This window comes from Takifugu flavidus, chromosome 1, assembly GCF_003711565.1.
Source record: "Takifugu flavidus isolate HTHZ2018 chromosome 1, ASM371156v2, whole genome shotgun sequence".
NCBI lineage: Eukaryota > Metazoa > Chordata > Actinopteri > Tetraodontiformes > Tetraodontidae > Takifugu > Takifugu flavidus.
The window spans coordinates 9,532,315-9,557,024 of record NC_079520.1 but is presented as its reverse complement, the minus strand read 5'-3'; the positions used below and the strand labels follow the sequence as shown (position 1 = coordinate 9,557,024).

General features: G+C 42.7%; 2 protein-coding genes across 8 annotated transcripts; one reads left to right on the top strand and one right to left on the bottom strand.

The window, feature by feature from the left end:
* The first annotated feature begins 1,539 nt into the window (after positions 1–1,539).
* On the top strand, positions 1,540–20,889 carry ppp1r9ala (protein phosphatase 1 regulatory subunit 9A-like A). 7 transcript variants are annotated; one of them, XM_057031205.1, is made up of 20 exons: positions 1,540–1,741; positions 2,236–4,211; positions 12,291–12,423; positions 12,690–12,810; positions 13,347–13,451; positions 13,698–13,833; positions 14,469–14,627; positions 14,740–14,793; positions 14,959–15,188; positions 15,574–15,670; positions 15,746–15,866; positions 15,944–16,095; positions 16,466–16,775; positions 16,851–16,908; positions 17,000–17,071; positions 17,400–17,601; positions 17,986–18,030; positions 18,745–18,861; positions 19,659–19,847; positions 19,926–20,889. In XM_057031205.1, the coding sequence occupies exons 2-20, from the start codon at positions 2,379–2,381 to the stop codon at positions 20,082–20,084; spliced, it is 4,293 nt and encodes a 1,430-aa protein (XP_056887185.1). In that variant the 5' UTR covers positions 1,540–1,741; positions 2,236–2,378; the 3' UTR covers positions 20,085–20,889. The 7 variants fall into 7 exon arrangements, with proteins under 7 accessions (XP_056887185.1, XP_056887034.1, XP_056887339.1 ...); XM_057031054.1 differs by having other exon boundaries at positions 14,457–14,627; XM_057031141.1 differs by having other exon boundaries at positions 1,567–1,886; positions 14,457–14,627.
* Positions 20,890–21,006: 117 nt separating this feature from the next.
* Positions 21,007–24,533, bottom strand: pdk1 (pyruvate dehydrogenase kinase, isozyme 1). Its single transcript, XM_057031912.1, has 11 exons — positions 24,126–24,533; positions 23,594–23,735; positions 23,438–23,509; positions 23,176–23,360; positions 22,878–22,967; positions 22,731–22,808; positions 22,569–22,645; positions 22,401–22,499; positions 22,216–22,326; positions 22,026–22,139; positions 21,007–21,935 (listed from the first exon to the last, which is right to left on the bottom strand). Exons 1-11 carry the CDS (start codon positions 24,232–24,234, stop codon positions 21,795–21,797), a joined length of 1,218 nt encoding a protein of 405 aa, XP_056887892.1. The 5' UTR covers positions 24,235–24,533; the 3' UTR covers positions 21,007–21,794.
* Positions 24,534–24,710: the final 177 nt, after the last annotated feature.

Sequence of the window (24,710 nt, the reverse complement as noted above, 5' to 3'; positions counted from 1 at the left end):
ACCCCTTGTCCTTACACTAATCCCAGATCTGCCAATAGAGAGCCTGGTGCACAAGCAGTCTTATTGTATCCACTGTGTGCTGGACCAAGTTTTAGACCATGTCTCAGAAGTTCCACTGGCTGCTCCTGCCTTCTCTTCACCTGCTTCTGTTTCCACTTGGTTTGTCTCATTCACTTGATGAAGGGTTGTCATGGAGACCGCTACTGTGGCTGAGGTTACCCGTGGGACACATACATGGCTGTGTGTAGATGTGGCTTTTTAGACCTACATCTTATGGAGAAGATACAGCAGCCTGGTGGTGAGCACACATGTGCAGGCCTCATGCACACATGTGGTACAATATAAAATGCTGACGAGCAGTTTTCAAGCAATTTGTAGCAAACCTGTTAAATCTTGTGCAGTTGCAGACTGTAGTCGACCCCTTCAACTAGATCTGTCTGTTTTTTATTACATAAACTTTTTGAGACTGAAAAGATGAAAAGAGGTTTTAGAGCAGAGGCCTCTTAAAACTTCTGTCTCTGAGCTGTAAATCTTAAACTCCCAGTCCAATTTCCAGAGGTCAGCGGTCAAACCATTGAAATAAAACACGTTGGAAAACTTAAATCTGCAAAGAGATCACACAAAAGCCAAATAAAATGCACAAAGGAGGCACACAAAGCTAAATAAAACTTCGTATATCAGATAATTGAGTCTCAACGGAATGCGGAGGCAGATAGATAGAAGCAGAGGAAATAGCTCTTTTTCTTTTACGGACCTCTCAATGGATACAAAGAAAGTGCCTAAAATGAGAGATTGGCTTCATAGTATTTCTCAGAGTCAGTTTGGAGGGTTTAATATTTCATGTTTTGGGCAGTTAAAAATGTAGATGGGATTAGACTTTAGGCAACTGATAGACCTACTAGCTGAAGCACCATCTGCTGAGGCCTCCTGCCGCAGTGTGAATCACACTCATCAATAATTAGCCCTCTGCCTGTAACTACAATCTGCAACATCAATAATCAAACCCATCATCCACTAAACCATTGAGATTAAGATGTTTACAGCACTCATGTCATGTGTTTGTACTCATCGAGAAAGTCGGATTATAATTTCTCATGCTGGACACCAGCAGAACATACCGAGGTGCCCTGACTCTGGAGACCAGGCCTGATTTTAAATGTGCCTGGCAATCAGAACGCAAAATGGATCCTCGTGTGTTCAATGACTTCTCTTTATTAGGTAATCGGAATATAAATAATTAAAATGCACACATTAAGGGAAAAATCCCCAAACGTCTCCTCAGGAAATGGAAGACAGCTATAGGATTTATCTTGATGACCCATTTAAATTGAGGGCAAATTTATTAGTAACTACAAACATCTGATTTAGGATGAATTACTGTCTCCAAGCAACATGTTTAAAGATTTAATCCAGCAGATCGTGAAGGTGCCCCCGCGCCCTGCTCCGTCTGCTGGGTCCGGTGGGCGGATCGCGCCGCCCCCCGGGGGCGGATCGGAGCGGTCGGCTCCACGCGACGGTGACGGCCCTGGAATGTGCGCGCGCCCTCATTTCTCTGTGCTCTCGCGGCGCCAGGGTGCGCGCGCAGCCCGCGACAGGTCTGGAAGTGGAAGAAAGAGGCAGGACAACGCCGCTGGAGCTGGGAGAACGATGGCGCTGAGCGGAAAGAAGGGCCAAGTTTCATAGGGCGAAGTCGAGCTGTTGGGCGACAATTCGGTGCGGAAGACAATGGAGCGCCTCGGAGGTGAGGCTCTTACAAAGTTGTGCACTTTTCTGCGCCTCTGTGTGCGCAGACAGCGCTGTTTTTTCTTTTTACCGGATCGTACTTGAAATGCCACAATGAGTCGCAAAGACAGAGAGTCCAACGTCGGCGGTGTGGTAAAGTTCAGGTCCTGAATGCTAAACTATGCTTTTGTCTTTTTATGTGTCGTAAAATGTCTTCAACAGCGAGGCTTTATTCGCTACGCACAATGAGCAGTCGAAGTTAAATTACTTGCATATTTGCTCTAAAGCTAGCCAACGCCACTATGGCAGTCTTTCGGAACTTGAGCCAAACTTTTAACCATATAAAGTTAAAGTGGTTTCATGTTTTAACATCCTGGCAGCTTTTGATTGTAGTCCAATTTGATTCATGCTTAAGATGATCTTAATATCTATTAACTTGTTTGAAATGCTTACATCACTCACCCTGAACCTTGTTTGAACGTCTCTTTCTTTCTTTTTTTTCTTTTTTTTTAGATAACGTCTGCGTGAGTGTTTAGTTTTCACAACACTTCGAAGAAGCCTAATCGAGCTCATGCGTAAAACCGATTATTGCTGACGAACTATCTGCGCCAGTCTCTCCGACCGTTCTTCTAATTGGACTACGTTTGTAAACAAAAATGATCAAAGCAGAAAGCAAGGGAGGAGAGAGGAACCTGAGGAGCGCGTCCCCTCACAGGAATGCCTACAAGACTGATTTCCATGCCATTAAGTGCTCCTTTGACGGGCAAAAATCCGAGGGTGCTACCAAAGCCTATGCAAATGGGTCCAATGACACCCGGGAGGATTCGAGGGGAAGGCCTTTTGGTACCAGAGTGAACAAGATAAAGAACATATTCTTACAGATGGATGGTCAGCAACAGGATTGCCAGGATATTAAAGTGGCTACCAAGTGTGATGCACCTCAAGTGTCTCCGACAAAAGTGCAATTCCCAGTAAACACGCACAGAGGTAACTTCAACAGTACCGCAAGCCCGGAATCACAAAACTTAGATAAAACACCCAAAGGGGAAGATGCAGAGATTGACAAAGTGGCTTTGGCAGAGAAGTTTTCTGTGACCAGAAAACTCTTTGAAAGAGGCATCAAAGAGCAGCCTGCCACTGAAAAACAGTCTTCAAACAGAGTAGTTACTCGTTTGTCCCTCGGAAGTGCTTCTGATGAGGGGAAAAGCACAAGAAGGGTGTCCGGCTCGTCTGAAACCACTCTAGCTTCAGAGCCAACGCCAACAGCAGCTGAAAGTCGACTGGGTGAAAAGGCTGATGGGGAGAAGAGAAATGCCACCAAAGCGTCGCTAAATGCAGGACCAATGTCTAAAAGGCTGGGGAACTATATGCCAGATAATGAATCGGAAGACACCAGCACGGCAGCTACGAAAGGAGAAATGGTGTCTGCAACACAACCTAGTAGCACAGAACGTTTACTGCCTACCTCTCCAACAAGGGAAAGCCTTCATAAAACATCTCCTTTCATGGAAGCCACTAATTCATCACTATTGACCAATGCCACTAATAAAAATATATCCCAGAAAGCCTGTGCCCTCAACAAGCCTTCAGGTTTAGGACCTAAACCGTCTTCACCAGTTTATAGTGCAGCGGGTAAATCTGCTCCGCCGGCAACCGAGGCTTCGAACAAATCTGCCTCGCCAGAGAACACCAGCCCGGTTAGTCAGGGCTCCAAGCGCTCCGCGTCGTCCGGTGATGGATTGAGTATGTCTGCCGGTGGGGACGAAGGAAAGCTGTACTCTTCACCCTCGAAGGATGGTAAACAGCCTCTTCCTCTCCAGAGCACCAACATGGGGAATTATCCTGACAGGTCCAAAAGTAATGATGGCACAATACTGGAGTCTAAAAGGGCCAAGCAACCTAGCCAGGAGTCACCGGTGGTCCCCAAGGCGGTGGGCATGGTTCGTGCAGAACTGGTCGTGGTTAAGAATGAGTCCTCGGAGAGCGAAGAGAATGAGGATGAAAACATTAACGGTGGTGTTTTTGAAACTCCTATCAATGTAAAAAGAACCGTTCAATCAGAAAAACTGAACTCTGGTGCTGGACATGATGCCGTAAAAGAGGCCCAAAGACTGGCAGACGCTGCAGGTGAAGGTAACCTTCTGGACGACATGGAGCACATCATGCTGAACAGGGAGAAAAGGGAAGACGTTTCAGATGGTGGCAGACGTCTCGAGGACGATGAGGACATGGGAGAGGAGGAGGGTGAGCTTGAAGAACATGTGGGCCAGAGCATCTTGGATAGAGCCTCACCAGTAGTGTATGGTATTGAGAATGCAGCATTTGTGGATGACAAGGATGTAGACCAGGTCCTCAGGGAAGAGGAGGAGGAGGAAGAGGAAGATCAATTATATAGGGAAAATGACATCTGCTATGAGCTGCCTGGTCTTTCAGATGAGGAGGAGCCTCCCAAAAAGAGGAAAATCAAGTTCTCCACAGACCCAATCATAGTAAGTCCAAGTTATTTTTATATCTGAACTTCTGCAGCTCACTTTAAAATAGCTCTGCTCATACTTGTTCAGCAAAATCGTGTAACTCGGCTGTTTCCCTGCAGACAAAGGACAAATTAGTGGGGTCTGAGAATGAGCGCTTCAGCTGACGTCACAGTCGCTGCTCTGTGTCATCAACCAGACCAGAGTTCTGAAAGTGCCCTGCAGTTTTCAGCCCATTAGCAGAAAGATAAGCCACGATAGAGAGAAGAATATTGGCATTGTGAAGTGACATTTTTATTTGCAGTAATTTAGAAATACTGATGAGATTTCGCAGAAGCCCACGACTTCAGAAACAAGGCATCGTTCTAATAGATAAACAAGGCATCGTTCTAATAGATAAACAAGGCATCGTTCTAATAGATAAACAAGGCATCGTTCTAATAGATAAACAAGGCATCGTTCTAATAGATAATGTCAAACAGAAGCCAGTACAGTATTAGCCTGATTTAATGGCATCATATTTCTTCCACATTTGGTGCAACTAACATCTGTCTATGCGTCAGGCACAAACATTACCTTCTTCTAACATGACGTATTTTTTTAAATGAAAGCAAATAGGAATAGATTTTGTTGGATTGGTTGACGTTACATCACAATCTCTTTGAAAATTGATCACAATATAAAATATGTTGCCCGGTACAGTAATAACTGAAGTGCAAATCAAGCATGCCAGTTGACTCAAACACATCATACTGCAGCTTCTTTGCTATTTTCACCAGAATCACATATAAAAAATATTGTATAACCACAGAAAACAACTTTTGTACCAAGGTTGAATAACTTTGTAATTGTAGATGAATAACATTATAGTTGAGTTTTAGCATTCTATTAGCATTTGGAGCACTGAGTAAATATTGCCAGTTATTTGTCATTTCCAGACTGCTAGTTGCTCCATTTGTGAGGGGTGTGGTGGAAGTGGGAGTGATATCTGCTATCATATGTTCCACCACAACAGCTGAACAACATATTTGCTAAAGCCTGGAAAATTCTAAACTATAGTACATTCCATATAGTCTGATGAGAGCTCACTGTTTTTCCAGGCCTCAGAATGCCTTGTTATTTCATGGTGTGAATGTCCCCCAATCCCAGTCATCCTGGCAGGGGGTCCTGGGAGAGGGGACTAGGAACTGACCTGGAGTGAGGGGACAGAAACATTGTGTGTACTCCACCCAAAATAGGACCACGACATGGATAAATAGAGCTCAATTTCTCCTCAAGTAACTTCATGTAAAAATATGTTGTTGATGAACTTGTATAAACGGACTAACTGATGCTGCAGTAATTACATTATTGTTGCCTTTACTAAAATTATGAACATTTCTTGAACCAGCACAATAACTGGTCAGTCACCAAAGTTTTTCATGTGTTTTTTTTTCTTACTTGAACAAGTGGTGAGTATTTATCAATCCTTGAGGAAAAGATGCTATTTTGTTTTGTTCACACATTTTAATGTTGCCTGATGGGTTGATTTGGCTCTGGGGCCGGTTAGCTTGCTGCTTTAATGCTGAATGGTGCCTAATAAAGTGGCGACGTCCTGGCATGGGTCAGTGTTGGCTCTGTTCTTGTCATGTCGTGAAAGAGACAAACTCAGCAGGTCTAGCTGACACCTGCAGCAGCAGCTATCATGGAGCTGTGCAGCCCAGTGGGAAGTGTGTGTGCTGACCCTTAGAAACATCCTAGATCAATCCTACTTTTTTCTCTTGGGTTTTCTTTGAATTCCCATAGTTAATAGACGCAGAAGTTTTTGATACTTTCCAAAAACTTCAACCGATCCTTAAATAGGTTTAGTCCAGTTTTTATAAAAAATGAATTAAAGGTTTGCACACAGTGGATAAAAGGTGGAATAAGAGATGGCGTGCTTGGATTAAAATCATGAGGTCAAGCTCAAATGGCATTCCAGTTCAGTCACACACATGGCTAAACCTTTCTACCTGTGGCTGATTAACAAAAGCCAGGTCGCTATTATTCTCCACAGTCTGCAGCTTAGAGCTGGTGCTGGGATTCCCTGAGCAATGGTTAACTGGGAAGGAGGAAGTGGTTTGTGTGTCTTGTTCACAAAAGGATTAAATTCCTATGTAACCCAAGCTATCATGTAGGAGATCACAAAGGCTTTCCTGGTGAAGTAGATCACTTTCCTCAGAACCGACTAACATAGAGGCAGTTAGCAAGACTGAACTTAGAGTTTATACAGTTTAAATCTGTTAACCCAGTGTTGAAGCGTTATCTCTATACTTTAACTAATACACAGGGCAATTAATGTTTGCATCTGCAGTACAAATAGTCCAGATGTTATGTAAAGGATTGTTCTGTATAAATCTGATATGCTATTCACCGTATAGCCTGTTTTGTTGCTGCCTGCACGCAGCATTTGCAAGCCTTTCATAACCCGGGCTTTCATAGACAGATTCACCGTCAGCCAAGTCTTATTCAGTGATTTTCTGTACTAGGTGTGTTATCTGCTGGAGAACAAAGAGTGGAGGTATTTTCGGGGCAGTTGCGTAAGATCTATAGAGACTCTGTTGTGTGCGGTGTTGTGTATGACGGCATCAAAGCGCTCGTGGTCAGAACCATGACAAAAGATGTCTGAAATGAGGCTTTGCTGTTGCTGCCTTGCTCAACCTCTGCAGGAGTCTAGCAACAGAACACCGTCCTTCCTGCAAACACACAGGTAGGGTTAAGAATTGGTTAGAGCGTGGTAAATTACTGCCCACTTGTGCTAAATACAGCTTTATTCTGTAAGCATTGTTGATTATGTGCATAAATATCAGTTTTGCTGCCTTCCGGCCGTAAAACACCTTTATGTCTGTAACCAGTTTCCTTTCAGTTTTCAGGAAAAGCAGGATGCACCGCCGTAAATGTAGAGTTGGCTAAACGAGTCTAGACGCTGAAGCCAGAGGCTTTGTGGTTCTTTGTTAGTGAGAGTAATCCTGTATTTCCATTCAGGTTCAGCCGCTGTACATTCAAACAGAAGCGTAATATTTAACACAACTTGTAGCCAGACAGTCTGAATATGCTGACAACTCATTTATGGCTGTAGTCATTGCAGTTGGAGCCTTTGGCGTCCCCGCTGCCCCGGATCTGTTCATCGTACGTACACGTTTCATGTGTTTTACAGTATCTGCAGTCGTTACAGCTTTATTTTGATTTATTTAGCAGAGGATCTGTTACTAGGCATCCACACTCCTGACTCTTTAAACTTTTAGGAGCTTTCCAAAAGACACGAGGATTAAAAGGCAGGATGTGTTGTTGAGATTCATCCAGCTACTTCCAGCCAAATGTCGAAAAATCAGGACTTTTATAGGGTAATTTGGTTTGGCATGCTTCGTGCATCAACTTATAATACAGCTCAGTAAATCAAAGAAAGAAATTAATAAATCTCTGATCTCTGTGGGAACATTTCCATCATTCTTTTACATGAATTACAGTCTTTCTTTTCCAATGTTGGTGTGGCAGAGATCCACTCTTAAACCCCTTGCTGCCAGGATAAAACAAAACAAGTGGTGATTTGAGTTATTTCTCCAGCCTGTTAGCTTCGAGTTAAGTGCTGGAAAGTGAACAGTCTTATGAAGTTTGTGTGTATTATTGGAATGTGGGGCTCTGTTCCCCTCGCGTTAGATTCCTGTGTAATGACTTAAATGTGTCGCTTCTTTTTCACCTCATAGAATTCAAAGCTGATTTTGCAGGAGATGAAACATTAAGGCTAAAGCCTACAACAGGACAGAATTCTCTCCTTTCTCTGTTTAATGGAATTAGGGCGAATCCAGAAGGGTATAGTGCATATTTTGGCTGTGGGAGAATCAGCCAACCAAGAACATGGTGTTATTCTTTCCATTTCCTTAACGAGATGAGTTGTCCAGAAAATTGAGTCCGACTACACTCCACCCTTATTCAGGCTGACAGGACCTCCCCTTGTAGAGTTTGTCTTCACTCAGGCCACCTGGGACGGGGTTGACAAACTGGGACAGAATACTAATCCGGTATTCTCACTGGGGCACATTAAACACAAGATTTATGAACCCAGAGATGAATTGTTATGTAATATGATTGCAGATAAACAACCCTTTTACATTTGCAGTAGAACAATTATTTTATTATAAATTTAATTACATCCACTGATTTCTGCCGTAGATTATGGTGTATTGGTTAATGGGTACATGCAGCATCTTTGCCAGCCCCACCCCATTCACTCAGACAGTGTTTATTTTAATTTTTTGTCTTTGTACGTAGCTGCTCATGGTATGAACGCCCTAATCCAGCGGTCTCTCATTTCTCACTGGCAAGACATTTCCTTGGTTTGCTTTTCCACGCAGCTGCTGATTCATTTCCCACATTGGTATTCTGTTGCGGAGCGGGGGATGAAGGAGGGGTTCAGTTTGGGTGCAGATACTTGTGCACATGTAGCGAGTCGTTGTCAAGGACGGATGAGAGGCCGGCACTTACTACAGACCGGGAGAAAGTGGAGCTGCAAGCGCAGGTTTAATGACAGTCTAGTGCCCCACAACAGCAAAGCAGCAGCAGAATGTTAGCGTTGAAAGAAAGAAAGAAATAATTAAATACTGTTTCCCAAAACATGGAAGCCCATGGCAACCAGGAATTCAGACCTGGTGGCAAAACAAAGTGTTATGAGGAGTAACTGGCTTATTACAAGTATTCCTCGACAACAAGATTCCACTCATGATTGGCAGAAATAGTGTTTGTAGTGCAGGACATGGTTGCAGCTCTGAAATTAAGAGATTCTGTTTTCTAAAGTATTAGAAAGGAGTGATTGAAAAGCAGACGTCCTGCTGGGGCCCCATGAATAGCATTCTTCTCTGTAGCAGAAAATTACAGCGGTGTGTATAATCTTCAACAGGAGTGTAATCACTCATTTTTCTAAAGGGAGGTTAGAGAAGAGAGGCAGATTTAGAGCGTTCCCATCGAGCACATGTGTCTATGATGACTACTTGATTCTTCGTGGATAAATGTGTGTCAAAGCCAGCAGGATACTGTACAGCAGAAGTATTCGGGAGTGATTCTCTTTGAATGCGGAGCTCTGTTACTCATCCTGGGAGCTTTTTATCTGCACAGATTTGGGTGCCATCCAAACACTATATAAACAGGAGTAGATGTAAAGACAGTGGGAATGTTTGTGAATGAGTGTCTAGACATGCAAGATCTTGATTTAAATTTGGCTAATCGGCATAATGCTAAATCAGTCATGTAATCCCCAAAAGTTCATTTAGTTTTTGCAAATCATTTGGAATGTATGTATAAATATACTTGCAGAACGGACCCTGGCAGATTCAGGCAAATTCTTGAAAAGGAAGAGGGATAAAGTAATCTCCCATTCATTTTCCATTCATTCAAATATAAAATAAAGTAGAATTGTGTCTCTGTGTTCATACGTGGTGCTCGCATTCGTATTGCTGATGCCACCAATATCGTTCCTACTCCACCCAAATTAACATGACGACCAATGTTATTGACCCATGTAAGGTTCATCCCTTTAATCAGACATGAGCTCCCAGGTGGTGCCTGTGTGCATGAACCAGTCAACCCTGGGCCTGGTTTTAATCTAATGGCCACTCTTTCCCCAGTCAGTCCCTAGTGATTTAGAAGAGTTCACAGAACTATACTGTAAAGTTTCTATGGCTACAGCAAATATACAGGTGACAGGAAGTCTGCTTTTAAAATGCAGATTTGACTTTGTTGCTTCCACATTGGCTTCAGAAATGTAACAACTGCTACTTTCCCTGTCCAACTGTCACATCTTGGGAATTTCTTGTTATTTTTAAGGGATTTCTTCAGAGGTGAAACAAAGGTGTACGACACAAGAATGAACTGATAAGATTTAGATGATTCAAGATTTAATTGGGTGGGTGAAGAATCTTAATAGTAATGACAATAAGAATAACCTGTAATGAATCAGTCTGTTTTAGTTTAATGAGAGAACACGTGTAAACGAGCAGTGTAGACAAGGAAGGGGAGGCAGATTTTAGTCCTGGATCGTGTGGCTTCGGGGCAGGTAAAATAATGAACAGTTATTGAGACAATGAGCCTGCTGAGGCATTAAAGGCTTAAAGTTAGCCACCGACGCTTAGACTAACCAAAAAGATACTTGGCCAGCAAAGTTAACAACACAATTTAAGCCTGAGTCTCCAGGCAGAGTTTGGTTTGGCATGTGTGAAGAAGGTGTTTCTTGTTTGTCTTCTCATAGCACTCATGCCGCATTCTCATGCCGCATTCTCATGCCGCATTCTCATGCCGCCTTCTCATGCTGCCTTCTCAGGCCGCCTTCTCATGCTGCTTCTCATGCTGCCTTCTCATGCTCTTCTCTGCTGCCTTCTCATGCGCCTTCTCATGCCGCCTTCTCATGCTGCCTTCTCATGCTGCCTTCTCATGCCTTTAGTGCTAAATGTGCTGATGGTAGCTCTGCAAGATTAATTCTCAAGTCGCTAAGCCAATCAGTTCTGTCCAGGGATCAGGTTTTCAGAAATTTGGTTGAGCTTAGCTGTGTTGTTGATCCATCACCATGGTAAATAACCCTAAACTTCTTTTCCTGGAGTTGTTTTTATTAAACAGTTTTACTTTTGCCCACTAGTCTGGATGTTATTGTATCACTTTAACCAATTTTGTGTTTTATAGGGAAGGAGGTAGCGCAATTCAGTTTTATACCCCGAGTTAAGTTTAATATTTATTAATCTGGTGATATATTAGGATCTTTCAGACTGCAGCTACATCATTAAGGCAATAATCATGTTTACATAGTATTTATATTTGTATTCTGTGTGTATGTTATTGGCATTTATTATTTTGTCGACATTCCTTGAAACGAAGGTGTTATTTTACGGTGTTGGTGTGAACACTTGTCACTTTCTGCTGCTCGGCTCTCCCCAGCTGTGCCCTACTTTCGACACTGTTTATGTTCTGTTTAATGCCAGACCCCGGTGGCAGCCCCTGTGGTTGGACCTGTTCTGTAACTTGCAGAGTTTGCTTAAATACTCAGCAATTTTGGAAGGTTTGATCATCATGAAGAGCAGGAGTTTGATCAAAAGCATTCAAATATCTGTACACGGGATCCACAAGGGTTGAGAATACAGTGGGACCTCTACTTACGAACGTCTCTACATGCGGAATTTTCAGGTTACGAAGCGTCTCAACGGGAAAATATTTCCTCGTTACGAAAGAAATTTCAGGATACGAAGGTCAAAAATACGCTACCGCTGCTACTCGCAGCTCGCGGAGTTTAGCGAACGCAAACTTGCTTGTAGCTGCTCTGCCACTGGCTATTGCCTAGCATCTTCCTGTCATCCCATTGGCTAGGAGGGACGTCAATCTGTACAAGTTTGTGTGTATCCTAGCGTCGCCTTTGTTTAACTTTTATTTATTGTGGGTGTTCGAATGTTTGTCCTTTAGATGGCGGTGGTACCACAAGTGTTAACGTTCGTTGCTAGTAATGACGGCTAATGTAAGATTAGCCTGTAATAAAGTTCATTTTGTTCCTGGAGAAGCCTTGCACGGAATTCCTACATTTATTGTGCGGTAATCTAATTGTAACATGTATTTGTTACATGTTTTGATGCATTTTTATGATTTATAAAAAAAATTATGTCCGAATTTTTGGGGGCTTGGAACGGATTAGGGCATTTACATGGAAAACACGTCTCTACTTACGTAATTTTCAGGTTATGAAACAAATTCCGGAACCAATGAATTCCGTAAGTAGAGGTCCCACTGTACAGGGTTTGTCCTCACCGACTGAGAACCCCAGCTTCAGAAGATTAATAGAGGAGATTGGTAGATTCAATTATCGTTAAAAAAAAAAAAAAGCTTTTCTGCAGCTGTTGCGGAGTGTCACAGTAGTCCCCATAAATCCTGTGAGTCTTTCTTTGTTCCTTGTGTTTATTTCTTACATGGAAATGTTGCCCAATATTCGCCTGCCATGGTGATAAATATGTTGACATCTGTGGAGGTCCTCTACCATCAGTGATGCTGGTGATCGTCTTCCTTCTAAGGGCAAAGACAGTGGTCCTAAAACTGTGCCTTTGATCACCACAGGTCTTCAGCACCTTCTCCAATGAAGAATATGATCGGCGCAATGATGACGTGGATCCAGTTTCAGCATCTGCAGAATATGAGTTGGAGAAGAGAGTTGAGAAGATGGATGTCTTCCCTGTTGAGATTGAAAAAGGTGACATTAGCACTCCTGTTGCTAGTAGAATATATTCACACTAAGTGCAAAATTTACAACCCGACAAGGATAAAACGGTTTACTTTGCAGCTTTTTCGTGACGTGAGATGAATGTTGGATAGACTTTTTTAGATAGACTTGATTATAAAGGACGGTGTGAGTGCCTTTAAAGGATATATTGTATGGGTTTTCAGTAAGGGTGTAAGCTTGTAATTTTGCTGTTTTTTCTAATGAGCATTTTAAACAGGCACCTTCTCTTCCTACAGGAGATAATGGACTTGGCATTAGTATAATAGGAATGGGTGTGGGAGCTGATCAGGGTCTGGAGAAACTGGGCATTTTTGTAAAAACTATAACAGAGGGAGGAGCTGCTGAGCATGATGGCCGGTGAGTTTACATTCAAGAATCTTTTTATGCTCAGCCCAATACTGCCTTTGATAAATGTGGATCTTTATACTGGTTGCACAGTTGTAACATTTGGTACCTTTTCTCCACTTTTACCAACTAAAGCACCGTGCCAGTCTTATAATTATTACCATTTTTGTGTTTATTTTACACAGTAATTATATAGGTAATGTGTAAACAATTGGTTCCTGGTGGTTTAGGACTTTGCCTGACATTTATGTAAATCAAAGTTTTTATGTCGGTGTCATGTCAACAGATACCGACAGGTTTGTACTTTAGCGTGCACTTCAACAGTTTTTAACTTTGCATGCAGGGAATGCCTCGTTCCCCCAGGGCCCAGTTACATATGGACCCAAACGTCCATCTGCTGAATAAAGAAAATAACTACATCTGTTTCCAGGAATTTTTACATTAGTTTCATTAACTGCTTCTGGTTTAGGCTACTGTTTGCCTTTACTATGGTGCTGAAGCCTGTGTTTGAATCCATATGGATGTCTACTTGTCCTCGTTATCTCCAGCATACAAGTGAATGACCAGATTGTGGAGGTGGATGGTATCAGCCTGGTGGGTGTCACTCAGCTGTTTGCTGCTACAGTGCTGAAGAACACCAAGGGCACAGTGGGGTCAGTCTAAAGTCCCTTTTGCATTTTACTGAGCAATTAAAAGCTGCAGTCAAGAGATTCTCTTTTAAAACACAGTGTCTCATTTATCCTATTTCTTTTAGTCAGAAAAATTCACAAACAAGTCACTGATTTATCAAATAAAGACAAATAATCCAAGCACTATTGTGAAATGGACCGATGTTTCTTCATACATTTAAAGAGACTGCACTGGAATTTAACATACTGCATTCTAAACCAAATATCTAGATTCTTGATTGGACGAGAGAGGCCAGGGACTCAGAGCGAGGTTGCCCGTCTCATAAGCGAGACGCTTGAGCAGGAGAAAAAACAGCAGCAGCGACAGCAACACCTTGATGACCACTATGAGCACTCGACAGAGGAGGTGAGTCATCTTAATGCCATGTTCAGGTCAGCAAATGAAATATACAGATTTTAAGAGACAATCTTCAAAGTTCCCAATTTTAAAATCAGTTCTAGTTTGTGAACCATTCATTTAAAATAAGCACAAATTATTGCTAAAAGCCCCCTGTCGATTCCAGTGCAATCCCAGTCATTTTTACTGGAATTAGTCACAGGCTGAGTAAGTCATGCATCACCATTCTGCTGTGGGTGTTTATTCGATCACTGTCTGCCCTCTGGAGTTGTGAAATGTTTACTTTCTGAAGTACAGGCAGCCATTTTCATAAAAAAAAGAGCTATGTAGACATTACTGTAAGAGGAAAAGTCTGGAGGAGGCAGCAGATTTGTCTTTATGCAGTGTTTTTCATCTCTGTAGCTGGTGATAAGTCTTCTTTAGAACTGAGCATTTCTCTCTCGCAGTACTGTAACCAAACTCAAGCCTCCCTGAACTTGCTTGTTTGCCGTGTTTGCTTATGATGTTGCAATTTTATGATGTTCTCTACAGGCTGTAGTTAACTGCTCCTCAGGGAGTGTTGTTGACACACGCTGAGCACGTTGTTGAAGCAGGAGGGTGTGTTCATTTTGGCAATATAATACAACATGTAGTGTCCTATTCAGGATGAGCGGTATGAGGAGGAAGACGGAGCAGAGGAGGAAATTCTGGGCTCCAACTTTTCTCCAGGGCGGAACACAGAAGTGTTTGACCTGCCTGATGTCGAAGCTTTGTTCATGCCAACCAACATGGACAGCTCTCAGATGGCCTTTAAATTTAAGGAGGTATTTTTGTCACCAACCATTTTAGACATATGTGATTTACAATGAAAATCAGACTCTTTGTTTTGATTAATCTCAAGCGCAGTAATAATACGTTTTCGTTGTTTTGTCTTAGCTGCAGCTTAAGCACAATGTGGCCACTGCTGAAATAAATCAGCTACAGGAGAAGGTATGAGCTGTACTGAATATGTATGAAGTGAACAACTTTAACGTCATGAAACATGAAATTTCAAGTTTATCTTGTTTAATACAGCTGAAGAACAAAACACCTGTAAGCCAAGTCCAGTATGTGTGAGTTTAGTGCAGGCAGTAATGTGCCACCGTCTCTGTGCAGCTGAGAGTATCTGAGGAGGACAAACTGCTGTGGGAAGCCAGGGAGTCTGCTCTAGAGCAAAAGATCCAGGGCAACAGTGAGCAAATCCTGAAGTTGGAGAGCTACTGGATGGAGGCCCAGGAACTGTGCAAGAGTGTGAATGAGCAGTTAGCGGAGACTCAGGCCCAGTACGAGACACTGGACAAGAAGTATAACAAAGCCAAGAAACTGCTCAAGGACTACCAGCAGAAGTGAGTTGTTGTTCATATCAATAATTAAATATCACATCAACACATTTCAGCTGTAATGCTGTTATGATGACATATCAGGAATACTTGGATAGAAATTCTTCATACAGTGTATTAAAATATGCTGAATAACTTTAGGATTAACTGATAAGCCTTTAGTTGTCAGTGGTCAAGGTTGCTGGAGCTGCATGTCTGTTGCATTCTTTAAAAACTTATATGTGAAGAACTTGTTGATGCAATTTTCTTTAAACATGTCAAAAATGTCTCAGGATTTGGGCTACTTTATTTTTGTTCCATCAGTCTAGGCAGTGCGACTGTATGCTTCCTTTAATACTAGTTCACGTGCTGTAGATTGCTGGGAATTCACATTTCCTTGTTTTCTCCCCAGAGAGATAGACTTTGTGAAGAAGGAGGAGGAGCTGAAAAAGATTGTAGATGAAAAAGACAAGTGGTACAAGCAGCAACTGGAGAACTTGGAGCACAAAGTAAGGGGAAAATAACATGCATGAACATAAATCAGGCTTGCTAAAGACTAAAGGGAGCATGTCTTGTGTCTGCAGATGTCGTTGTTGGAGTCCAGAGTAACTGCAGAGGTCCAGTCTGGTCAGGACCTGCTAGTAGATGAGAAATTAAGTAACCAAGACTCGGTCACAAATGCACAATCCTTTGACTCACTATCTGGTATGAAGGCTTTCGTGTGCACACCTGTGACTCTGATGTAAATGTGACCTGTAAAACAATTATCCTCTCATGTGTAGACCAAGATTGGACCGAGGTGGTCCCCGAAACGGTGCGCTTGGACACCAGTGCTCACAAAGCAAAAGGCCTGTTGGCTCAGAAAGCCAAACGTCAGCCTCCATCGCGCACCAAACTGAAGGAGAATCTTGCAGTGACTTCAAGTCCCTCTAAGGTGGGCCAGGAACTGAGTGACCAAACATCCTACAGTAAACCACAGGACTACTTTGTACTGATGTGGAAAAAAACCCCAGCCAGATTTAAACCTGAAAGTCAATCAACAGATGTAGTTTTGGGGGTTAATCAATTGCTGACTGAAGTCATTCTAAGCATGGGATGCAACCTTAACATACATTTTGTCTTCAGCGTGCTAAACTTTTTAACTGATCCTTCTAAAATTTTGTAGAAAAATAATGTTACAGATGTTTATTGCACATGTCCTTCAAATATCAGCCAATTAAATATGAGGAATGGCTGTTATATAAATAGCTACTATCCCATCTTCCTAGTATTGTCTTTAAATATTATTCGTTTTGTTCCTGCAGGAACCTGAAGAGGAGGAGGAGCAGGAATCTCCCAGGAGGAGGAGGAGGTCCATCCAAGAGAGCCTTTCCCTCCCTGTGCCTGTTTGCTTTCCTGGAAATGGACAAAAAGATGATCCGGGAGAGAACAGAGATGGATTTCGGGGTAAGGCAGAGCTCTCCAGTAGCCCATCAGCCTCATTGGGAGAAAGTATTGAGAGTAGTGGAAGCCCACTGGTATCTCCAAAAGAGGCTATGTCACCAAATTCCACTTCGGGATTTATGCGTACTGCAAAGAAGAGGGAGTCCAAAGGCAAGGGCAAGGAGGTCAAAGGTCTGTAAGGCACAATATGGCAAAGACAGAGCTGATGTTCCTGCAGTGTTACTGATGATGGCTGTTTTATTTCAGAGGAGCCAAATGAGTGCTCACCAGCAGGAAAATCGAAAAGGCGATTTCCAGACTTTGGGTAATGCCACTTTATGTATTGGTCACCGCTGTTTGTGTTTGAGTCATAGCCATTCTTGCACTAACAGAAATATGGTAACGATAATCAACAGGGGCCTTAGGAAGTCAGGTGGCAAAGGAAAGAAATACGACAAGGAGGCCATGAGAGCGTCTTTGGACAGCAGGTAATTCAAACGTCTGTGTAACTCTGATTATTTTGAATATTATCCAACATATTTGTGGATATTGGATTTATTGACAAGGACATTCTTTAACTGTTATGTTGTAGCAGTGTTTTGGAGTTGTCAAGAGACTCCAGTTTCCTTCCAGAGTCCAAAAACATGCACATTAGTTTGATTGGAAGTTCCCAGATGTGAGTGTGAGTGAAAGGTGTGTGTGAAGGACTTCTTACCTGTCCAGAGTGTATTCTGGTCCTGAACAACTACCGTGACCCTGATCAGAAGATGGATCAATTGTGTGTTTTCTGGTTAAGTGTGTTATTTGCATTGTTAGGGGGTCAGCAGAGTTGCTGGAGGAGTCTGGTGGGAACATCTCTCCAGCCGATTCAATGACATCCATCCCGACTTGCATGCCCTTCTCCTGGTTTGGAGACAAAGACAGGGACAAAGAGAGGGAGCCATCGTCTTCCAGCAGCAGCCTGCCCTACGCTGCCACTGAGACCAGCAGCGAGCAGAGCCAGGACCGCAGGACTAAAGTAGGAATGTTGCTCTGAATTTTACCAAAGAGAAAATATCATTGTTAGTGACACAAACTCAGATATTATTTATTAACACTGCAGAGGTTGGAGAGATTCCCCAGTTTGTCGAGAGCGTAATATTTAATTTCATCATGATTATTTCACAAAAAGCGTAAATTAATACGAAATTATTCCAGGTACCATTACAGCATGCAAAGGTCTCTGTAACTAGATACAAGTGACAGATAAATCGCTTTCAGGATTAAGATTTGGTGGCTTTTCAGGGATAAGAGGGTGATTGTTCATGTGCACACAGAGAGAACAGGTTTTGTGCACTGTGGTAGATTTTATCAGTGTTTTTGGAAATGGGTGATCTCACTGAAGCATGTTTCCTTTAAACAGACGAATCTCTCCTGGTCGTCTTTATTCAGTCGTTCATTAGATTTGGTACAGTATATCCATTTCTATCATACCTGTGATTTTTAGAGTGCACCTTAGAGCGGTACTAACAAACAGTCTCGTGATTTATGTAATATCTCTCCTCCACACGGCCTATCAATAATTACCTCTTTATTTCTGGTTGTGGGTGCGTGATAATGTTAGAACAGCTGCCCCTAACTTCACCCCTCAGAGGCCAGTGGCTTGTTTGGCTGAATCTAAAACTAGTTCCTCAGCCTTGTTGCACCAGTTAAATCAAGTTTGATGTGACATTTGTGCTTTACTAACTGCTGCTATCTAACTTAGGCAACCTGTTTTTAAGCACAACTGATGATTTTTGCACATAACTGGTGCAACAGGCTGGTGCTGTGGACAGGTATTTAAATCAGATCCTCGTTTGTCTAGAAAAACAAGCCACTGTACAATTGCATTTGTCCCATATGTGGTGTACAAAACCCAATACGTAGAATATATATGGGCTTCCCAGGTGGAACTACCTCTCTCACTAGAAGCATTTGTGTTAGTGGTTGTAGTTTGGTGGTGGACTGGTTTTAGTTTTTCTCACCTTCACCCTTAGTAACCAGGCCAAGCTTTAATCATTGCTCAGTAATAATGGGAGAGGGCACCGCGCTCACCCTGCACACCCGTAGTGTTTGTTTCTCCACTGCTGTTTGGTCATGTGTTGTTTTTGGTAAATGCATTCCTTGTTTCCACTTGTTCCAGAGTTTTTCTTTCATAGATGATTCTAATCCAGCCAGCCCCAGTTCAGACATCTCTGGGTTAGTCGCTGAACCCAATCTGTCTGGGCGCTCACACACTTTAATCTTCTCTTCCAGCGAGGTGAGTGCTCTCCCTTGTTGCGCATTCATCACTAAGGCTGCTGCAGGACGCCCCCATCCCCAGAGCAGCTGAAAAGGGATGTTCTCAAGCATGCTCCTTGAGTCGTCCCCCTTTCCTTGCTGAGATTTTTGAATGCTGAGGATGTAGAAGAAAGATGCATGTGTGTGTTTGTATTTGAAGCTGTTTTGTATGGAAAGACGTCTTGTGGCTTAGCCTTTGTGAATTTAACAGTTTGTACTCTGCCCTTCATTGGAGCAGCGCTTCGTGTCCTTTACAAGCTTTGGCAGACCACAAAGTGACGTTGGCTGCTCTGCTGCTCAGTGGTGTGCCAGTCTGTTTTCCCTCATATTAGAGTGTTTTGGCTGTTTTTGAAACACACACACGTACACGCACGCCTGCCCTGTGAGAATGTTGGAATTTTGCTGTCATTGCTCATTTATATTTGGATAACTTTTATATTGGAATTTGTTTTTGAAAAATGTCCATCTTTCATAAAATGACCAGATATCCACAGATATCTTGAACGTTCTTTGCCCCCTGGTGGCAGACTGCGGTATATTATTCTCCGTTTGTCTGTTTTAAGGCAGTTTGGCCAAATTCTAAGCTTAAATTACTTGTTGGTTTTTGATTGTTTTCTTAGTAAGTATTTTAGTAAGTGTAAGTATTTTTTTTTTTTTTACTTATTTACTATGGATTTTTATCCTTTATGAATTATGATTGAAACAAATTGTCCCTGATGTGTTGGAATCTTCTTCAGATTTCCTTTTGAACTCACTGTGTTGTTTGTGTATCTGCAGACATTGGATGATGAACCTGTCGCTTCAGGAAAAGATTATCAGTGGCAGAACCGGCCTGTGTCTGAGTGGACCAATCAGCAGGTCTGTCACTGGCTGATGGGCATGAATATGGACCAGTACACTCAAGAATTCACAGCAAAGGCCGTGGACGGTCAGCAGCTCTTACATCTGGACAGTGACAAGTTAAAGGTGAGCTACTAGTCAAACTGGTCTTCTGCTGGATACATTTAGAAATTCCTCCTAAATCCTTCTCACATTGCTCTTCAGGCCCTCGGCGTTTCGAGCCAGAGTGACCGGTCAACCATCAAGAAGAAGCTGAAGGACCTGCGGAAGGCTCAGGAAAAGCTGGAGAAACAGAGAGAGAAAAAGGAGAAGGAGGGTCGACGCAGCGGCAGACTACCGCTCAGCACCGACTCTGTCTGCTGAGGGACCCCATGAATTCAGGCAATAATCTTTTTATCTATACTTCTGAGGCCAGGACGTTAAAGTCAACAGGCACAAATGCTGAGAACAGGATTGCCACCAATGTATCTAAAATGTTTTAACACGTTCCAGATCCTAATGTTTTAACTTAAACAGTGCGAATGTCGAACAGTGGTGTGGTATGTGACCAAAAAGGAATCTTAACTTTTTCTTTTACCACTAAAAGGTAGACGCTATTAATATAACGTATGTTTCCAGATCTAATGTAGAGCACACATTTACCTATGGAGTCAAATGTATACTGCTTAATTAGCATTTTATATTTTGCTAGTATAAATTGCCTGTTTCCCCCATAAAGTTATTGTACAGATTAAAGCACTATATTTGTCTTTTAAGCTTCAGTGAATGACAAGGTTTAAATGTATAAAGAAGCCTTATACATGTGCCTATTAACTGCCTTTTTTATGAAATACCATTGTTCATTTTATACTCAGATTTTTTTCTACTAAGTAGAATAGCCAGGCAGCCATTTTTGCCAATGAAAAGCAACAATTGAACGAGTGGTCGAGGTGAATGCTGCTGCTTCGGTGTAGTGCGTGCGGTCTGTGTGCAGCTCAACACGCCTGAGGATGGTGGGCGTGTCTGTGACCAGGACCTGCGTGCGTCAGACGCAGCGTCTGGACGCGTGACTGACAGATTAGTTGCTGGAATCCAACCTGGCGAACTTCTTTCCTCACCACGCCTCCATGCACTGCCCCAGTCAGAACCTTTGGTACACGAACATCAATAAACTAATTTTAACTTAGCATCTTTTTGCCGTCTGTGTGCGTGAATTCTTTTCACCTGTTACACAGCAAAACGGAACCAGAATTGAATGTTATTGTGCATCAGTTACCGGTGACGTGCTGATTGAAGCAATGACTCCTCTTTTTAAAGGGTTTATTAACAACTGCTCTCTGTTCTGGACACAGGAACCTTTTTAAAAATATTATTGCACAAATAGTTCCTTTAAAGTTCCCTGAAGAGGTAAACAAATTGATAGATTTTAATGTTACGTTGTTTTTTAAATATGTCCTAGAGTATAACCATATACTCAAGCTTATGCTGCAGCACACAAAACAGCTTTAGTGCCACCTGGTCAAAAAGGATTTTTCTGTCAGATGTACAATAGCTTATTTGAAATGTGAGTTTTGAAAGCAACTAAAGGTTTAAGCCCATGCAGGCCAGAGCTTCAGGAAACTTTGAAGCATTTAAAGCTAAATAATTCCACTGTGTAATCTAGGATTCCATTAGTAATGTAACTGTTGCTGACCAAGAGTGCAAACTAACAATTCAAGCTCAAAGGGTTAAAAAAAATAAAAATAAAATCACCAGTAACGCAAATCGGAGTTCACAGTAAAGGAAACATTACTGGTACTAAAAGCATAAAATCATTAACTTGGCAAGAAGGAATCTGTCTGAAGTCTGTAGGTGTTGCAGAAAGTTCGTTTGTGCCTTCAGTTTGTCCAGCAGAGAGCAGAAATGAGCTCGGGAAATCTCAACTTTTGGTTCTAAAGACCAAATCAAAGATTTGCCTCAGAACCCTCACCAAAGTTACTTCCCAGTGTCACCATTCATTTGGAATTATGTAGGAAACTGTTCCACAAAGAGTATTATCCTGTTGCTAAAGACACAAACGTCCTGCACATTGCTACAGAACGCTGCTGTTTGGGACTAGAAACTGCGAAATGTTGTCATGTCTTTGGGCTCCTTACTGGGAACGCACCAGTCATCGGCCTCATGGATGGTCTTGTAATGTTTCCAGGCGGATTTGTTGTAGACTGGAAGCCTCTCGATTGACTCAGTGGACAGTGCCTGAAATCGGATGGAATGAAAGTTAAAACCGGGTAAAGGATCTCCTTTAACTCCTGAGAGAGGACCCTGTGTCAACAGAAAATCAGTCACCCGGATGTAGATCACTGCATCGGTTCCATAACCCTCCAGGGAGTAGAGCTTCAAGTCGCCCTGAAAGTAGCGCGCGTACAGTCGAGAGATGGGGAGGCCGTATCCGTAGCCGGCCTGGGAAAGCAGGAGGGAGAATTCAGTTTAGGAATCGCTTCCTTTTGCCTTGGAGCCGCGCGCCTGGACCACTGACCAGAGGAGCAGCGCGGGACCCATCCTGGCTGGGCCGGGGAGCTGTGGAGTACGTGTAGGTAAACAACCGGTCGATCTTCCGCAGCGGCACCCCTCCTCCACGATCGCTCACCTGCACAGGGAAAGACGTTACACTGACCACCCAGAGACGATCCTTCAGACTGCCGCGCTACAACTTGGCTCCACCTTCACAGTCAGGTCCTCATTCCCCAGAGCCACCTGCGCGTGGACGGCAGGATACTCCATGGCGTCGCCGTAGAGCTCCATGGTGGCTCGCATGGCATTCTGAAAGGTAAAGTTGAATGTCTGGGCCTGTGGAGTTTGGCTATGAAGAGTTTGAGAGGCAAATCCCACCTTGAAGAGTTCAAACACCATGTGGTACAAATGGGACGGCACGTAGACCACTGTGATGGGCTTTTCCTTTTCTTCAACTGTCAGGACAATCAAACGATTAAAAATCCTCGCCAGCTATAGTTAATCAGGCCGGGCGATATAAATGCATTCATTTTAAATCACCGTTGAATTCCTCCAGCACCAATTCGGGGGAGTTCATGTAGTAGCGGTCGCAGAGGTTTCGAGCATTTTCAAAGGCATCTGCGAGGAGGAACATCAATTTCAGGATGAAGCAAATGAAGACGTCTGTGACGACAGGACGTTTCTAACCTCTGACCACATCGCTGACGCGACAGTGCGGGTCGATACCGCCGATCTGCTTGGGATGCGCTGGGTTCACCTTCCCACCAAAGATGAGAGCTGGAAGGAAACCACAGTGCACGAACCACAAATTCACACAGAAATAGTGACAAATACTCAATAAAAGCCAGCCATCAGAATCAGATAAAAGGATCTGACACTATCAACAGCTGGGGAAAAATCTCAGTAGTTTGATTAAAGTTATCTGGTTCACTATTTAAGAGCAACAGTGATCAATAATGGACACAAAGAGATAGAAGCGACTCACTGTGCTGGTTGAGCAACATCCTGATGGATATCCTGCTCATATAGAAACGATCCAGGAAGTACTGAACGTTCTGGCTGACGACCGGGTCTGTGCCGTATGTCTCTTTGTACTCCACCACTCCCTGAGCCATGGTGGGAATCACATCGTTGTGCCGGTTTCGGATCTTTATGACCGCATTTGTGAAACTAAGCCCAAACACGAGTAAAATGTAAACTCCACAAACAACAGGGAGGATAAAATGGTGGCATTTTAGTTCACTGACTCATGTGTGACTTTCTCATCTTCTGCATTTCTGTCTCTGAACTCCAGGATGTCCTGAAAACTTTGCATGTACCTGCATGTAGAAACAAACCCAGCATTTATTGACACGCAGGCGGGAACCGATCAGATAAGGAAAAGAAAAGAAACAGATGCACACCAGCTCTGAACCAAGCGGACAGATGGGGTTCTGAGCAAGTTGTCCGGCAACAGATTGATCTCTTTCATGATGTTGGCCAACCTCACGGGCAACTCCTGTCTGAGGAAGGCGAAGGAGGTTTTCTCACACGCATTTTCTGAACCTGAGGAGCAGAAATTCGAATGGCAAATGTGACAACATACTGGTTTTCTTATTTGTTGAAAATAATCATGCCCGTCGTAGTTACTCCGTTTTGCAACTATGTAGACAGGCTGAAGCAGAATATTGATTCATTGGTAACAGCGTCCCTTTCATATTTGCATAGTGCTGGTGCATTTTCAGTTCAGTCTACTGGGGAGCAAAGCTCATGTTACCCCCACCAGACCTCTGCCACCCTGCACGGCTACAGAGGCTTCATTTCACTGGTTCCCAACATCGTATGATTGGAAATTTAAACCTTGACATATCCAGCACAGAGATCTAAAATGTTTTTAGTTCAGTAGTCACAATAATGCACAAGAGAAACGCGTGCATGTTTGCGGGATCATCTTACCGAAATCCAGAAACTGCTTCATTGAAAGAGGTGATGGAGAGAATTTGGAATAATAGTCTATGTCCTTTCCTGCAGAAATGCTGCTCCGGAGAAACCTTAAAATCCTCATAGTGACTTAAGTTTAAAATATATTTTTTCTTCGTTTGATCGCGGACCGTACCAAGCCACAGTTCTGCTTTGCTAATTGTTGTTGTTGTTGTTTATACGAGCTTCCATGCTAAATTACGCAGCTAATGAAACACGTTTCTGAATGTAAAGCTCTGCTATTCAACTGTTTCTATATTCAATGCGCCAATGTAATAAGTTTATCCAAAACGTCAGCTATATCAGCTGCACATATTGCAGTGAGAGAAACTGTAATATGGGAATCAGGTAGTTGGCTGTGTTTGCTAATCCAAAGAGTCACAATGCGACCAAGATAGAAATCCTATTTGTCTGTCGAAAAGCAGTCCTCCAAAATGTGACCGTAACATTATATTATATTGTTGCATGTTATTCAATGATCATACCATATGTAATTAAAACTATATTTTTATTTTATTTGAGGATAGTGTTCTATAACTTCGTTGCTTTAGATCTTTACTA

Bases quoted from the DNA above. Each gene is read 5' to 3' on its own strand.
- ppp1r9ala (XM_057031054.1), top strand. From the start codon at position 2,379: ATGATCAAAGCAGAAAGCAAGGGAGGAGAGAGGAACCTGAGGAGCGCG. The intron at 12,424-12,689 runs GTGACATTAGCA...CTCTTCCTACAG, and splicing joins CCCTGTTGAGATTGAAAAAG to GAGATAATGGACTTGGCATT. The intron at 14,794-14,958 runs GTATGAGCTGTA...GTCTCTGTGCAG, and splicing joins TAAATCAGCTACAGGAGAAG to CTGAGAGTATCTGAGGAGGA.
- pdk1 (XM_057031912.1), bottom strand. From the start codon at position 24,234: ATGAGGATTTTAAGGTTTCTCCGGAGCAGCATTTCTGCAGGAAAGGAC. The intron at 23,736-24,125 runs GTAAGATGATCC...TCTGCTCCTCAG, and splicing joins GAAGCAGTTTCTGGATTTCG to GTTCAGAAAATGCGTGTGAG. The intron at 22,140-22,215 runs GTCAGTGGTCCA...CTGCTTTCCCAG, and splicing joins GGTCCCGCGCTGCTCCTCTG to GCCGGCTACGGATACGGCCT.